The sequence below is a fragment of the Seriola lalandi genome, unplaced genomic scaffold (assembly GCF_002814215.2).
Source record: "Seriola lalandi dorsalis isolate HSWRI2012SDOR001 ecotype SW California unplaced genomic scaffold, Sedor1 jcf7180002054685, whole genome shotgun sequence".
Lineage (NCBI taxonomy): Eukaryota > Metazoa > Chordata > Actinopteri > Carangiformes > Carangidae > Seriola > Seriola lalandi.
The window spans coordinates 207,065-223,223 of NW_019525238.1; the positions used below are offsets into that span (position 1 = coordinate 207,065).

A 16,159-nucleotide genomic window follows, 5' to 3' on the forward strand; every position below is an offset into this window, starting at 1 on the left:
AGCCAATACGTCATGTTAACAAGTGGGCATACAGTAGAGTAACAACTAAACTGTTCAAAATCAAGAGTCTTGCAGCCTCGCATGAAAGCCTCATTATTTGACTGAAGTGAAAACTGGAAGTTCAGAGTTTTAGGTACGACAGTCTTATAAGTCCATCTGAACTCCTGGAGATGAAGGGAGAATGGGGAGCTTAGGCTGACACACAGAGGGGGCTTGCCGGGAGTCAGGGAGTGTTTGACTGGCATCTTCACCGGCATCAGCCAGCGGCAGAGCTGTCTGTGATGGGGTATGACAGACTTGATAAACTTGTGTTGTTAACTGTAGCTTGCAAGTTGAATACATAATGTTTTGTTAGCAGTTATGCAGAAGAACAGTCTTCACAAAAGTTGGCACCAGTAGTGTTTCAGCTGCAGTGTACTGGCTAATGGCTAATTGCTAATGTCAAACAAGCCTACGGAGGTCAGAGAAAGTAAAATCAAGAAAAATCTAAAAAAGTCTTCAAATAGTTGTGCATCTAGCAGCAGTAACTGTGCAGACAAGGAGCAGAGCAGCAGGGTGAGTTCAAGACCACAGCTCCCAGTACAGCTTCCAGTTTTACACAATAAGCAGTGAGCAGAAGACAACAGGAATCCAGTCTGAGTTTATTTATCAGGATAATGATGAATAGCTTTGTGGTCTGATCTGCTTTCATATCATTATATAGTTACGCTAACTTGCTAATTAAAGTCCTCAAAGTCTATGTGATCAGCTCAGATCTACAGAATTTTATCACAGAAAGATCAAATGAAGGGACAAAAACGAATAAAATATCTGTTATTTATTGCTGTTCTGTCCAGTCTGAACGCTAACCTCACCTACTGAGAAATACAGACACTAATATGGATTAGCAGGAGCATACATCCAATTAATCTAACAACAAAGCAAGAGTGTGTGTGTGTGTGTGTGTGTGTGTGTGTGTGTGTGTGTGTGTGTGTGTGTGTGTGTGTGTGTGTTTAGTATGGAAGCAATAGTTAGAAACGGATGTGTTTCAGTACTAAGCCATCATCAGCATTTATTTGTGTTTTGTTTTTCAGTATTTATTGATAGTTTTTCGTATATCATAAATTGCAGATTGGTTTCACCACCATCCTGCTGGTTACTGGTCAGTGTTCAGTTTAACAGCATAAGGCTGTGAGTTTATCTCTGTGTAGGCATCATGCTCAACCACTGCATCAATCCAACTTTAGCTTTGTTTCTGTTTTCTGGTGCAGAGAGGATCATGACAGTCCACAGTGAACACTTTGACAGACAACATGTGAGTCCTCTGGTGACAATGCATGTTTTAAGTGCCAGTTTCTTGAACATCACAAGTGCCCCCCTCAGTCGGGTCTGGACCGAGTGACAGTGAAATTCTGGCAACAGCTATCACGTAATCTTGTAGTTGTACTTTGTTTAGTTTGTTGAGTCATCGCCATCATTCCACACAGTATGTGGGCTGGAATAATGTGGGAGATGTGGGCCACAACTGGGCCATATGTCATTTGCTATCTGGGGAACAGCTTTATTGGAAATTTGGCTGTATTAAAATACTGTGTGTGAGTACAGAGAGTACTAGAAAGACAAATAGTTAAAGGGCTAAAACCGGTTGATACGAGGGTGAATGCAAATACCATGCAATGAGGTCATGAATATGCTAATTGCATATTGCATAGCGACATTTAAGGACTTTTCAAGCAGGCTTTAGCTACTTTCCATTGAAAGTAGTTGTCAATACTGTTCACAGGGCCTTTAATGTTGGCATTGCTTTCCACTGCTGGAAACATCTCTTGGTTAGAAAAAGAATGAAATTCGATGCTTAACTTGCAACGTTTCTTTGAGACTGATAAGTAAACAGCTGTAACATGCAGCTTACATGTAGCACCTTTTAGATAAGACCGTCCATACTGTTGCAGTTCATTGCGGTTTAATGAATATTGTTAACGTTTGTCAGGCTCTGTTTGACAGTTGTTTGAGTTTCAGATTGGGAATAGGTGACAGCTGACAGAGAAACAAGACTGGTGGATTTAGATAGAAAATGTATCACGCTGCTGTGCCTAACATGTAATTTTCCAGATAAATAAATTAAACAGACGTAAAGTCTCTTTCCATGGTCCTGTGTGGTTGATCTGTAATACAGATTAAATCCTGTTTGTCAGGAGTGTAGCTCTGCCTATTTACACTGCAGTCACCTCTAATATCAGGTTTTTCCATTAATGTCACACTCTGTCTATATTTGTTGGTATATTTCAAGGAAAGAGCAGGATTTTCATACATGTGCCCTTGTGCAGGAGGCAAACAGCCATTGCCAATGTTAGTTTTTTTTATGCTAATGTTAATTCTGCAAGGAGGCTTCTATGCTTTTAATGTATCATATTAGCTGCCAGAGTTCAAGTGTATATTTAAGGTGGAGGAGTATATTCAGGTATTACAGATTTCCAGGAAGCTGCTTTATTTCAAAATACTGAACATGTTATGTTATCTTTCAGTCTCCAGTGGGGTTTGACACTTATTAACATGAAAAATGGAAATAATTAGATCAGACCTGTGAATAGACCATTGCTTGTTTCCCTCAGAGGAAATGACTTGTAGGAGCCTTGTTAGTTATTTTCTAAGACAATCTACAAGTTCATTGATTAACTGTGATGACTGCGAACAACATTGTTTGAATTTATTTTTATAACCGTCTGTTACTTTAACAACTTGAAACATTTTCTTTTCCCTCCAGCATGGTAACTCAAATGACATCATCATATGATTTGCGGTTTTTTTTTTTTTTTAAAGATGGATTCACTGCTTCGACCAGAACTGTTTGATTTCCATGGAGTCTGAATGACTCAGTATTTCACAGACAACTGGAGGAACATTCAAAACTTCCAGGCCAGGCCAGATTATATTCTTATTGCATCATACCCCAAAACAGGTCAGTCTATGACATGATGTCAGTGTAAGTGCTTTACAGCTCTTAAAAGATGTGTGTGTAGAGGTGAGGATTTGATTCTATTTTATTTTCCTCTTTCTCTTTCTGCCTCTTTCTCTCTTTCTCTCTATAGGAAAAAACCTGGATTTCCTACATCCTTGACCTGCTGTATTTTGATCAGACATCAGAGCATCGGAAATCCGTCCCTATTTATGCAAGTGCAGAGTGCCTAATTTGGAGATCACCTTAACTCCTCTGCAGTCAGGTTGAGTCACATATGGCAAACACATATTCATAATATTTCCTATGTCACAAACATACAAACATTTGTATACTGTGAGGAAAATTATGATTATGATGTGTTTTTATCATGCACTGATAATCAAAATCGAGCCTATTCGCCAAAAGGGCAGCGTTGAGCGTATAAAGGAGAGATGTCTGTTGTGGATGTCTGTCTGTCATGTTCTGTGTTAGAGCAGGATGTCACTTGCACATGTAGTGAGTGTTGTGTGTAACTGTATCTACCATGCATGTTAAAAAAAAGAGCAGTAAAGGAGCATTTCATCAATCTCACTCTGCTTAAGTTATTCTGTTGTTCATGGGAGAGATATAGAGAATTTTACTCACAATTCCATGATGGTAATTCTCTTTCTTTTGCTTAAATCAGTAAATTAAATTGTTAATATTGTTGAATAGTGATATGTCATTGCGTTGTGTGCATCTATCTCCATCATTGTAACCTTCCATCATGTTTTTATTCAGGCACTCTATCTAAAAACCTTTCCTGTGCGGTTCATGACATGTAAACGGTTGTAATAATGTACAGGATCCGGGCCTTTTTTAACCTAATTTAAAGGAACAGAAATGGTGGACAAGCTTTGCACTTCTCCTCGACTGATGAGGACCGATCTTCCAATCCTGTTTGTGCCAAAGTCCTTTTGGGAGCAGAACTGCAGGGTATGTTTAATAATGAAGTTTGTTTAATGATTATGCCATCAGGGTAACCATTATTTAGACAGGGAAGCTTTGCTGAGTGCAATGCTAACTCTAATGCTGATCTGAGGGATGTCTAACTCCAGTTACTAATACAAATTATTAGTTCTCAATTGTTAATGAATACAAATTCTGTCATGTTTCATGTGATGTTTGTCTCCAGATAATTTGTTGTTTTTTTTCTTATGTAGATCATTTATGCCAAATGCCAAAGAGTATGTATGAGATATAATGATTCATTTGTTTTGTGTTTTGCAAAGATGCAAAAAAAATTTTCAAACTTACTGAAGCATCCTGATGTAGTCTGTGGCCTCAGTGGTGTTTGGATCCTGGTATGACCATGTGAACAGCTGGTGGAAGAAGAAAGAGACGTATTCAAACCTCCATTACATGTTCGAAGAAGATCTTGTTGAGGTAATTTAGTTGTCTCTGTGGGTTGTCCTTGCGTTATTTTACTATTCAGGTTTTTGCAGACGATAACTGTGTGCTGAAATTATCTGACCACGTTTCTAGGATACTGGACGAGAAATAGACAAACTCTGCTGCTTTCTTGGTTTGTCTCTGTCAGTCCAGGAGAAGGAAAGAGTTGGACGAGAAATCCAGTTTGATCATTTGAAAAGGAACAACATGGTCAATCTTTCAACATACCCAGGGATGGATTTCACAACTTCGTCCTTCACTAGAAAAGGTAAATTAGATAATGATATACAATAAATAAGACATGTAAAAGTAAATCAGTTCTCCACCTAAAATACCTGACTGATTCTCTGTGGTTCTCCAGGAAAGGTTGGTGACTGGAAAAACCATTTCACTGTGGCCCAGAGTGAAGAGTTTGATGAAGACTACCAGAAAAAGATCAAGGACCACACGCTTCATTTCCACACTGACATCTGAACAGGGCTGGAGTGTATGTAAAGATAATTCAAGGATATTGTGAGACAAATCTGTTTCAAAATTAAGTTAACTTGTTACTAATGTTATCTGAGTAAATCAAGTGACTCATCATGTGTGAAGTAGATTATATTTATTTATTTTACTTTGTAACAGAGTTAGATGGGAGGATCAACACTCATATTTATCAGTTAACAAGGCCACAACCAGCACCTATTAGCTCAGGCTTACCTCTGACCTGATAACAGTGGTGTTTGACTAGTCAGACTTACGTTGATGTAAGGACAAACCATGTCCAAGCCTGCATTCATTTCAGGAAGTTGTGCAGTTATGTCACAAGGAGTACTACACAAGAAATAGACGTCTTTCGAGTGCATGATCCAGACATAATCCCTGTTTTGAAAAATATCTACTGAGCAGGGTAAGTGCGCAGTGAGCTACTTATAACTTCAGGAACATGGCAGGGTTTTTAATATGTATGTTTTCAAATGTGCTGCACTGAAATGATAATTGGCATATTATTAAATGACAGCAGAGGAATGACATTATTCTGGCTTTGTGCTCCTAAAGTTACAGGTCATACACAGCAAACATTTGACCAAGACACTTCAACTGTTTAATGCCGATTTGGAAATCTGTTGGGATCGATGATTTAAATGTGGAGGCAGCAACCTTCACAGAAAGATGCGTTGTATTCATATGTTGCAAATAATAAATCTGCCACTTATATTTAAGGAAGTAAAGACTAAGGATTAAAGGGATTACATTTTACTTTAACTTTGTTTAATTTTTTTAAGTTCCATTCAATGAATAAATAAATAAATGTAAGCTGTCATTGTTCTTTTGTGTATTTAATGTGGCAATGTGGGAATCCTTAGCTGAACAGGAAATGTTGTAATGTTTGAATTTCCCTGCATTAGTAACGTTCTGTGCATGATTTTAAAGCTGGTTGTCTCTTAAATGTTATGTGTTTTGTATTTACCCAAAAATGAATTTACAAAAAACAATCAAGTTCTGGGGCCATAAAAGAGGTTAAATGAACCGAACTTAACTCATGCTATGATAAGGCAATTTACTTAAACTTAGATTTGTTAAATTGCCTTATCATAGCATGAGTTAAATTCTGCAAAAGTCAACGGACATAAGAATCACACAATGGGACAGTGGATATACTGGCTGATCAGACCAATTGTAAACAAAGGGTGATGATAAAAAACACTCAACACATTAACTAGCAACAAAAGGATTAAAACAGGACGGTTAAACTGTAAATTGAAATAAACATCCTGTTAATCAAAACCAACAGTATCCAAATACCAACCTCTAAACCAAAAAACCAAAGTCTAATGAAACTGACAAATTATTGAAACTCCAGTACTGTCATGGTTTGCCATGGCAGACACTTTTTGTTTGAGTTTATGTTTGGCTTTTGTCACTTCCTGTTTTATTTTGTAGTTGGTTTCCTTGTGTGTTCTTTACTTCCTGTCTTGGTCCTGTTTCTCTGTTTGGTGATTGTCTGCCCCGCCCTAATGTGTTTCACCTGTGTTCAATCACCCATGCTTCCCTTGTGTCTATACAGTCTATGTGCTCCCCTTTGTCTGGGTCGGTTCGTCTGTTCATGTCTGGTTTGTCCTCGGTCTGTTCATGTTGCCTGTTCATGTCGGCTGTTGTTATCCCCTGTGTCTCCGGTTGTTGTTCCTTGTGTGCCCTCATGCTTCGGTTTCCTGTTCTGTTGGTTCACCAGTTTCGTAACTCTAATAAACAATTTTGCACTTCATCCCCATTTGTTGGCTGCATTTGGGTCCAGCCTTTCCCGCACTGTGACAGAACGAACCGACCATAATATGGACCCAGCAGCATACGCCAGTCTCATAGCATTCATAGCCTCAATCCCCCTAGCCAGCACCCCTGTCGATCATCAGGCCCCTTTGCACGCTGGCTTATCCCCTTTCTGATTTAGATCTGGAGGACCCTGAGCCGTCTCCTTTTTGGTGAACACGACCAGCCTTCCCTGGAAAATATCTAGGAGTGGGAGCCTCTGGGAGGAGATGCGGGTCACGGAGACGCCGGTTCTCCAAGCAGCCTCAGCCTTAGAGCTCCAGCCTCCAGCCAGCGCCCCCGTCGAATGTCAGGCCCCTTTTCACGCTGGCTGACCCGCTGTCTGACTCAGATCTGGAGGACCCTGACGAGTCCCCTTTCAAGGGATGAGTCTATTTTTCCGGGGTTCCGTGGTGGCCACAGAAGGCGAGGACATCATGGCTCCCGTCATCACAGGGAAACCAGGAGCCCTCCCCAACCACCCTGGCTGACGCATCAGCTGTCTCGACGGAGGTCGAGCGGAAGGGCAGCAGCGGAGACCGGCGGCTGAGACCGGGTCACTCCGGAGGCCGGGCCTCTCCGGAGGTCGAGCGGAAGAGTGGCAGCGAAAAACGTGTCTTGGGCGTTGGGGGTCCCCGTCGACTTCTCCCTTCTTCCGGAGTTAGTGGTTATGGACACCGTCTCACCTCCTGTTCTTCGCTGCTGCCCTTCCGCTCGACCTCTGGAGAGACCCGTTCTTCGCCGCTGCCCTTCCGCAGCGGAGGCCGGGTCTCTCTGGAGGTTGAGTGTCGACGAACAATGGCTCTCTCTGGAGAACGGGCCAGAGGACGGCGGCGGAGACCGGCTCTCTCTGGAGGTCGAGCGGAAGGGCAGCAACGGAGACCAGGTTTCTCTGGAGACCGGCGGCTGAGACCGGGTCACTCCGGAGGACGGCAGCGAAGACCGGCTCTCCGGAGGAACGCGCCGGAGGACCGCGGCGGAGGCCGGGCCTCTCCGGAGGTCGAGCGGAAGTGTGGCAGCGAAAAACGTGTCTTGGGCGTTGGGGGTCCCCGTCGACTTCTCCCTTCTTCCGGAGTTAGTGGTTATGGACACCGTCTCACCTCCTGTTCTTCCCTGCTGCCCTTCCGCTCGACCTCCAGAGAGACCCGTTCTTCGCCGCCGCCCTTCCGCGGTCGAGTGGAGGGGTGGCAGCGAAGACTTGGTCTCTCCTGAGGCGGAGACCGGCTCTCTCCGGAGGCCTCTCCGGAGATCGAGCGAAAGGGCAGCGGCGAAGGAGAACGGGTCTCTCCGGAGGCCAGCGGCGCAAACCGGCTTTCTCCCGAAGCCTGGCCGGAGGAGTGAAAACCGTGTCTTGGGGGTCCCGGTGGACTTCTCCCTTCTTCCCGAGTTATTGGTTCTGGACAGCGTCTCACCTCCTGTTCTTCGCTGCTGCCCTTCCGCTCGACCTCCGGAGAGGCCCGGTCTCTGCCGCGATCCTCCGCCCCGGTCTCAGCTGCTGCCCTCCCGCTCAACCCCCGGCGACACCCGTTTTTTTTGGTTTGTTTTTTTTTTTGTTTGTTTTGTTTTGTTTTGTTTTGTTTTGTTTTTTGTTTTGTTTTCCGCTCAACCTCCGGAGAGAGCCGGTCCGCTGCGATCCTCCGGCCCGGCCTCCAGAGAGAGCAGTTCTTCGCCGCCGCCCTCCCGGTCGACTTCTCCCTTCTTCCCGAGTTAGTGGTTCTGGACACCGTCTCACCTCCCGTTCTTCGCCGCCGCCCTTCCGCTCGACATCCGGAGAGGCCCGGTCTCCGCTGCTGCCCTTCCGCTCAACCCCCGGAGACACCCGTTTTTTTCGCTGCCACCCTTCCGCTCAACCCCCGGAAACACCCGTTTTTCGCTGCCACCCCTCCGCTCGACCTCCGGAGAGAGCAGTTCTTCACCGCCGCCCTCCCGGTCGAGTTAGTGGTTCTGGACACCGTCTCACCTCCTGTTCTTCGCCGCTGCCCTTCCGCTCGACCTCCAGAGAGACCGGCTCTCTCCGGAGGTCGAGTGGAAGGGTGGCGGCGAAGAACTGGTCTCTCCGGAGGTTGAGCGGAAGGGCAGCAGCGTAGACCGGCTCTCTCCGGAGGCCTGGCCGGAGGACGGCGGCAGAGGCCGGGCGGAAGAGTGGCAGCGAAAAACGGGTCTCTCCGGAGGTTGAGCGGAAGGGCAGCGGCACAAACCGGCTTTCTCCGGAGGCCTGGACGGAGGACGGCGGCGGAGGCCGGGTCTCTCCGGAGGCCTGGTGGCGGCGAAGAAGGTCTCTTCGGAGCAGAGGAGAGGACGGCGGCTGAGACCGGGCCACTCCGGAGGTCGAGCGGAAGAGTGGCAGCGAAGACCGGGTCACTCCGGAGGCCTGGCCGGAGGACGGCAGAGGAGGCCGGGCCGGTTGCGCGGAGGGGCAGCAACTGGGGGCCGGACCAGAGGATGGCAGTGAAGACCCGGTCACTCCGGGGACGGCAGCGAAGACCGGTGCACTCCGGTGGCCGAACCGGAGGTCGAGCGGAAGAGTCGCAACGAAAAAAGGGTCTCTCCGGAGGTTGAGCGGAAGGGCAGCAACCGGGGGCCGGACCGGAGGAGGGCAGCGAAAACCCGGTCACTCCGAAGGCCGGGCCGGAGGATCGCGGCTGGTCTCTCCAGAGGTTGAGCGGAAGGGCAGCAGCATAGACCAGCTCTCTCCGGAGGCCTGGCGAGGGGACCGCGGCGGAGGCCGGGCCTCTCGGTTGCGCGGAGGGGCAGCAACCGGGGGCCGGACCGGAGGATGGCAGCAGAGGACGGCAGCGAAGACTGGGCCGGAGGATTGCGGCGGAGGCTGGGTCCCTCCGGAGGCTCTGGCCGGAGGATGGCGGCGGAGGCCTGGCCTCTCTGGAGGTCGAGAACGACTCTCTCCGGAGACCGAGCCGGGCCGGAGAGAGCCGGTTCGCGCCGCTGGCCTCCGGAGAGAGCCAGTCTTCGCTGCTGCCATACCGCTCGACCCCCGGAGAGGCCCGTTCTTCGCCTCCGCCCTTCTGCTCGACCTCTGGAGAGGCCCGGTCTCCGCCGCTATCCTCCAGCGCGATCCTCCGGCCCGGCCTCCGGAGAGACCCGGTCTTCGCTGCTGCCCTTCCGCTCAACCTCCGGAGAGACCCGTTTTTCGCTGCCACTCTTCCGCCCGGCCTCTGCTGCCGTCCTCCGGCCTGGCCTCCGGAGTGACCCGGTGGCCGTCGCCGTCCTCCCGCTCGACCTCTGGAGAGACCCAGTCTCCGCCCCTCCGGAGTGACCCGGTGTCCTCCGCCGTTCACCCGTTAGACCTGACTTGACATGGCAGACACTTTTTGTTTTAGTTTGTTTGGCTTTTGTCACTTCTTGTTTTATTTTGAAGTTGGTTTCCTTGTGTCTCAATGTTTTTACATCCTGTCTTTGTCAGGATGTAAATTCTGTTTGGTGATTGTCTGCCCTGCCCTAATGTGTTTCACCTGTGTTCAATCACCCTTGCCTTCCTTGTATCTACATAATCTCTGTGCTCCCCTTTGTCTCTGTCGGTTCATCTGTTCATGTCTGGTTTGTCCTCAGTCTGTTCACGTCAGCTGTTGTTATCCCCCGTGTCTCCATTTGTTGTTCCTTGTGTGCCCCCATGCTTCAGTTTCCTGTTCTGTTGGTTCACCAGTTTCGTAAGTCTTCCATTAAAAAAACATTTTGCACATGATTCCCATGTGTTGGCTGCATTTGGGTCCAGCCTTACCCGCACCGTGACAAGTCCCTTCCTGACGTGGTGAACACCTTACCCTGTAGTTAGGACCATTGCTTCCTTTTGGCCAATCCTGGCCACATGACCCCAGCAGGGGAAGCAAGGAACCCCTTGCATCAATAAAACAGAAGAGAATTAGGACAACATAAATTAACATAATGTTGAATATACAAAACTAAATGTGCACACTACAAGTAGAGCTAATGTACTTCCAACAAACTATAAATAAACCATAACTATGTTGTATTAAATGAAGACTTATGTGTTTGTGTGTGCAATATGGGTGTAAAAGTGTAAAGAAGCTTAAGATAACTGAGGTGTGTCAGTGCATGGGTGTTACTGACTTTTATTGTAGCTGTGTTGCTGCAGGGGCAGCCAACACATGCATTAACCATAAAGTTACTTATTAGTTATACATCTGTATTGCACTGGCTGCGTCAGCTAAGTAAGTAGTGAAAATACCAGTTCCATTTTAACAATGTGTACACTCGACTGAATGATTAAAACTAATATATTAAGGTTTGAATCTTGTTCTGGCAGCATGGCTGGTATTCAAAATGTCATTGATATTTTCTCACAGATGGAGGTGCCTCCTCGACCGACACTGTTTGACTTCCATGGAGTCTCCATGACCAAATACTTCACCGACAATTGGGACAACGTCCAAAACTTCAAAGCGAGACCAGATGATATTCTTATAGCTACTTTTCCTAAAGCAGGTGGGGTTGTGTGTATTAGAGTATTGACGTTGTGGCATCATTGTTATACTGTATCATTTCATGTTGATGAATACCCTGGATGTATTTGTTTCTAATGTTCAGGCCATTGAAAAGCATGTGTTTTAATCTCAGGGACCACGTGGGTCTCGTACATCCTGGACCTTTTGTATTTTGGGCAGATGTGTCCAGAGCGTCAGACATCCATCCCCATTCATATGAGAGTGCCCTTCCTGGAGATCTACTTACCGTCTCTACCTGCAGGTTGAATCGTGTGGTCACAAGCCTATTAATATCACACTTATAAACAAAAACTTCTGAATGCAAATTTCTATAGATTATGCCTCATTGCCTCACATTAGTCTTGTTTGCAGACATGCACTCAGTCATATGTGTGTCATATGATGAAAGGGCTGCTGTCAGGACTCACGGCTTTTAAGAAACTCAAGAGATTACAGTCAGTTTTGTTGTAATTATTGAAAGAGGTGCTATGTGCAAAGTGACTGGCAGATTCATAGAAAACCTTTTTTCAGCAAGTGATGAGGTGATGCAGCACTATCCACTAAACCAACAAAATCCCTTCCAATCCAATGGATGGATTATACGCAATGAGACAGTGTGAGACCACAGTGATGAATCCATGGTGGATTATTTTTATTTCCGTAGTTCTACAGAGTTTTATTGTCTCTTTCAGCTCATTGTTTTGGCTTTCCATCCCACAACTTTAAAGTTTTGGTTTACTTGTGACTGTTTTTTGCAAAAAAAAGCTCAGTGTATGATACTTGCCAAGCACTAAATGGCACATATAGTTAGCAACTAGCTGGTAAACAAAGTGAAGCATCTACCGTTTAAACAGTTACAACTTTCAAGGAGCAACATTAGCCTTCATTTAGAGTTGAGTTTTTTTCATTCTCTATCTTCATTTCATCCAGGCAAATGTGTAGTTGTATAACTTTCTTTTGCTTGATTATCATGTTCTATCAATGTTTTTATCAGCAGTATTTCAGTGTGTAAATTCATGACACCATGTAAAATGTAAAACGTCTGAGAAGCACCTTTTTTTGTACCTGTTTTGGCTGTTAGCTTCTTTGGTATATAAACAAGGTTGTACATGCAGTCAGTCACAGATAAATTCTTCTCTTCACAAAGGCAAAGAGCTTGCAGACCAGCTTCCCACCACTCCTCGCCTTATTAAGACCCATCTGCCAGTCCAGTTTGTGCCTAAGTCCTTCTGGGAGCAGAACTGCAGGGTAAAAGCCTTTGAAATGTAAGATTTATGGACCACATTTTAATTCTGATTCAGATAAGATTTAAATTTTGTTTTCTCTCCCTGTAGATAGTCTATGTTGCCCGTAATGCAAAGGACAACGCAGTGTCCTATTTCCACTTTGACCGCATGAACAATGTCCAGCCAGAACCAGGAGACTGGAGCACCTTTCTGCAGAAATTCATGGAGGGAAAGAGTGAGTTCAAAGTAGTTTTCATATAAATGAAGGCTCACTTTCCTCTCATTCCAAGTCTAAATGTTCCTTCATGCATTGCTCTGTCGCTTCAGTGGTGTTTGGATCCTGGTATGACCATGTGAATGGCTGGTGGGAGAAGAAACAGACACATTCAAAAATTCACTACATGTTCTATGAAGATCTGATTGAGGTGAGCTAGACACCTTTTTTTATGGCATCGTTTTTTTTGGAAAATGTTGTAAACATTCTTTTGTTCATTAAAAGAAAAGATTTTGTCCGAGCTCTTATGGTCATTAATATTGACTGATAAGCTGGTTTCTTGTAAAATTACAACATGCCCTGTATTGAAATGAATAGTTTGGCATTTTTGGGAAATATGTCAATTCATTTTCTTGCCAAGAGTTAGATGAAGAAAAAAATAAATATGAAAGAGGACAGTAATCTTAGTATGAATACTCGAAAGCAGCAACTCAACTAGAGGACTCAAGGAAGTCACTGCGCCAGCATGTTACCTCTTCCGTAAAACTACATCTCTCTCTTTTTGGTCCTGATTAAACAAACAAGATATGTTCTAGAGGGACTAGTAGGTTGTTGTTTTTTTAAATCTTTGAACAAAGACTGGCTGTTTCACCCTGCGTCCAGTCTTTCTGCCAATCTAACCATCTCCTGATATTGGCCTCAATTTAATGATCAGACATGAGAGAGGCATCAGTCTCATTTCGGGAAGTTCTCGTGTTATGTTGCTTCAGTTCACCCAGGTCTGGACTTCTAAATATATCAAGCATTTCAACCTTTCAGGCAGCAAGATTGCAGGGCGTGTTAACATTATATGCAGACCAGGTGAAAGTAAAACTAGCTATCAATTAAACTGTTGTACGGTATGGCATGTACCGTAAGTGTCGAGGGCAGCGAGTACGTACAAGAGCTAGCATCGGCATCATTCAAGTCAAGTTAAATTGAGTTTGTGGCACTGAACGGTCTCGGCAGCACTTGCATACATTAAGCCCTGAGGAGAAATCTTGATTCTGTCAGTCACCTTCTGCACTGCTTAAAGCAAGCTGCCACAGCATGAGGAAACGGTAAGGATGACCCAAATGCAGACCTGTTACAGGACGGTCAGAACAAAGTCCAGGACATAAAAGATTCAACAATCTGGTGGGGAGGGGACTGAGGAGAGGCCGCTCGTATATAGGTATTTAGATAGTCCACCTACAGAGAGTTTAATATTTCACTCATTTTTGTTGAACTTTCTAATGTTCAACTAATGTTTGGCAAATATTCACCCAAAAATCAGTAAATCATTGAATGATTAAGGTTGGGGTTAGCAGGGTTTGTTGAATTGTTGAATTTCAACTAATAACCTGTTGAAATGTTACAAATACTCAGCAAGCTCAACATTGTCACAAAAAGTATTCGAGTGAGTTCCTACTGTTAAGGTTGTAATGTTCCATTTATGTGGCTTGCAGTTGGTTTGGCAACATAACGTCCAAGAACACAAGAGCTTTTATCATTTCAGACTTTAGAGTGCAAGCATATGGCTATTTCCTGGAGGCTGCACATACCTGTGCAGGACTGAATGCGCAAAAGAATCGATATAAAAGAATTGGCCTCATGTTTTAGCCAGCACTGTATAGGTCTTCTCAGCTAACTCTCAGCACGAAAGCAAGTGAGCGCCTCCCAAAATGCCAAACTATTGCTTTAAGCCTTATCAAGATTTTGAAAAAAATAACCGCTATGTGTCTTTGATTTATGTATTCCAAGGCTGACACCGAGACTCTTTAATGTGTGCAGGACTCCAGACGAGAGATAGACCGACTCTGTTCCTTCCTTTGTTTGTCTCCTTCAGCCGAGGAGAAGGAAAGAGTCATAACTGGAGTGATGTTTGACAACATGAAACAAAATAAAATGGCCAACTATTCCACCGTCCACATCATGGATCACAAGGTGTCTCCTTTCATGAGAAAAGGTACAGTGGAAATATCTACAGGGAAAGGAGTGTGGGAAGAAGAAAACTACTCACACTTATCACTGATTTCATTAAATCATCATCTCTGCTCCTCCAGGAAAGGTTGGTGACTGGAAGAACCATTTCACTGTGACCCAGAATGAGCAGTTTGATGAAGACTACAGGCAGAAAATGAAGAATCCCACACTGAAGTTTCGTACTGAGGTGTAGAGGTCCGGCCGGTCAGGTATAAGTGACAAAGATGATGTCTGATCAGTGCATTTCTCCTCATAGTGAAGTAGACTGATGTTATAAACTGATCAAAAATGATCAAAGCTGGATAAATGTCAGACTTGTATATGTTTGAGCCATGTTGAATCTCCTTTGTCTCTCTTTGGGAATCTGGATTATGTCACTGGTTTGTGGAAATTCATTAGATGTAAGTGTATTGGCTTTATTTACATTTAGCAGTGTATGTTTAAGACCTGAAAAACACTTTTTTTTTAAATTATCGATTGATCGATCTTTGGTCTATTAAAATACAAATCAAAACAACATGAAAGAAAACAAAAGAGACTATGCATAGCAGTACTGATGTAAACATGTTGTTGCAAACATAATATATCCTCCTTAATTATGCACAATTTTAACCGAAAAGGTGTAGGCTGAAGCCAAAGATTATAACACCTATTCTTATGATCACCCTCAACTGTTTAACCTACTATGACACAATCTGGATCAGAACAATATGTACATTTACCAAAACTTTGTCAGACACATGGATACGGTCAGTAATACCACATCACTAATTGTCATTTATCAAACAGATTATAATGGGGTATCAAATGTGTATTTTATATTAATCATCAAACAGTATTTTAAATGTATGAACTGTACTACACATTTGAATTCTTCCTCAAGATTGTTTTTTTTTATATTCAACCTTGCTGAAGCTCATATTTGCTGTCTTTTTAAAAACATGTTTAGAAAAGTACATTAGAACACACTTTGTATATTAGTTGTGCAATCTTGTAACCAACTAAATTATAAAATTGTTATATCTGCAGTTTTGTGAACAGGCCATTTGTTGGTTCTTTATCATCCAGTTTAATTATAATCCTTATGGTTCTGTTTTGTTAAATGAAAGCCATAGGTGACGGGTGGAACCAGAAGTGAGCAATATAAAACAAGCAACACTTGTAGATTTAACAGATCCTTAGTCTTATATGGTATTGACATGATTAATATGCATATTCCAACTTAATTTAGCCTATGTATAACACCCAGAACTTTTATTTCATACAACCTCTCCATAAAACCACTGTATTTGTCAAACAATTTCCAAAAATTATTGTTTTGCTTGCGTCAAAGGATGACTTGTTTTATTACTGTCAAAATGTCGTTTAAATTCAGCACATCATGAAAAATTAAAAAATTTCTCATTTTTGCCCACTTGATTTCTTACAGACCCACTGTACACTGAATCATCTTCATGAATCATACCGGTTTGTGAACACAGCTTTTTACTGCAGTGCAAGAGTTCAAGTTAAATCATGCGCTCAGTATAAGCTTGGGGTCACTTTGTTGCCTCAAGAGCATGTGGCCAAGTCAGCATAAAAATTGAATTTACAAGATACTTTGTGTGTGCGGGGGGGG

The 16,159-nt window shown here is 44.0% G+C and overlaps 2 protein-coding genes across 3 annotated transcripts in view; both read left to right on the forward strand.

The window, feature by feature from the left end:
* The window catches only part of LOC147818168 (cytosolic sulfotransferase 1-like), a 23,978-nt gene extending 18,324 nt beyond the window's left edge, over window positions 1–5,654 (forward strand). Inside the window, exons 2-4 of the mRNA XM_087178371.1 lie at window positions 4,245–4,342; window positions 4,442–4,616; window positions 4,710–5,654. Coding sequence (XP_087034497.1) covers window positions 4,245–4,342; window positions 4,442–4,616; window positions 4,710–4,822 — 386 coding nt within the window. The 3' untranslated portion in view covers window positions 4,823–5,654. The remainder of the gene's footprint in view (window positions 1–4,244; window positions 4,343–4,441; window positions 4,617–4,709) is intronic.
* The window catches only part of LOC111667157 (cytosolic sulfotransferase 2-like), a 24,464-nt gene extending 8,514 nt beyond the window's left edge, over window positions 1–15,950 (forward strand). The window contains exons 1-8 of one of the 2 annotated variants that reach the window (XM_087178370.1): window positions 5,110–5,240; window positions 10,960–11,098; window positions 11,231–11,359; window positions 12,245–12,345; window positions 12,432–12,558; window positions 12,651–12,748; window positions 14,350–14,524; window positions 14,622–15,950. In XM_087178370.1, the coding sequence (XP_087034496.1) occupies window positions 10,960–11,098; window positions 11,231–11,359; window positions 12,245–12,345; window positions 12,432–12,558; window positions 12,651–12,748; window positions 14,350–14,524; window positions 14,622–14,734 (882 nt within the window). In that variant the 5' untranslated portion in view covers window positions 5,110–5,240 and the 3' untranslated portion in view covers window positions 14,735–15,950. Of the gene's footprint in view, window positions 1–5,109; window positions 5,241–10,959; window positions 11,099–11,230; window positions 11,360–12,244; window positions 12,346–12,431; window positions 12,559–12,650; window positions 12,749–14,349; window positions 14,525–14,621 lie in introns of those variants that run through there. The other variant, XM_023422763.2, reaches the window with a different exon arrangement.
* Window positions 15,951–16,159: the final 209 nt, after the last annotated feature.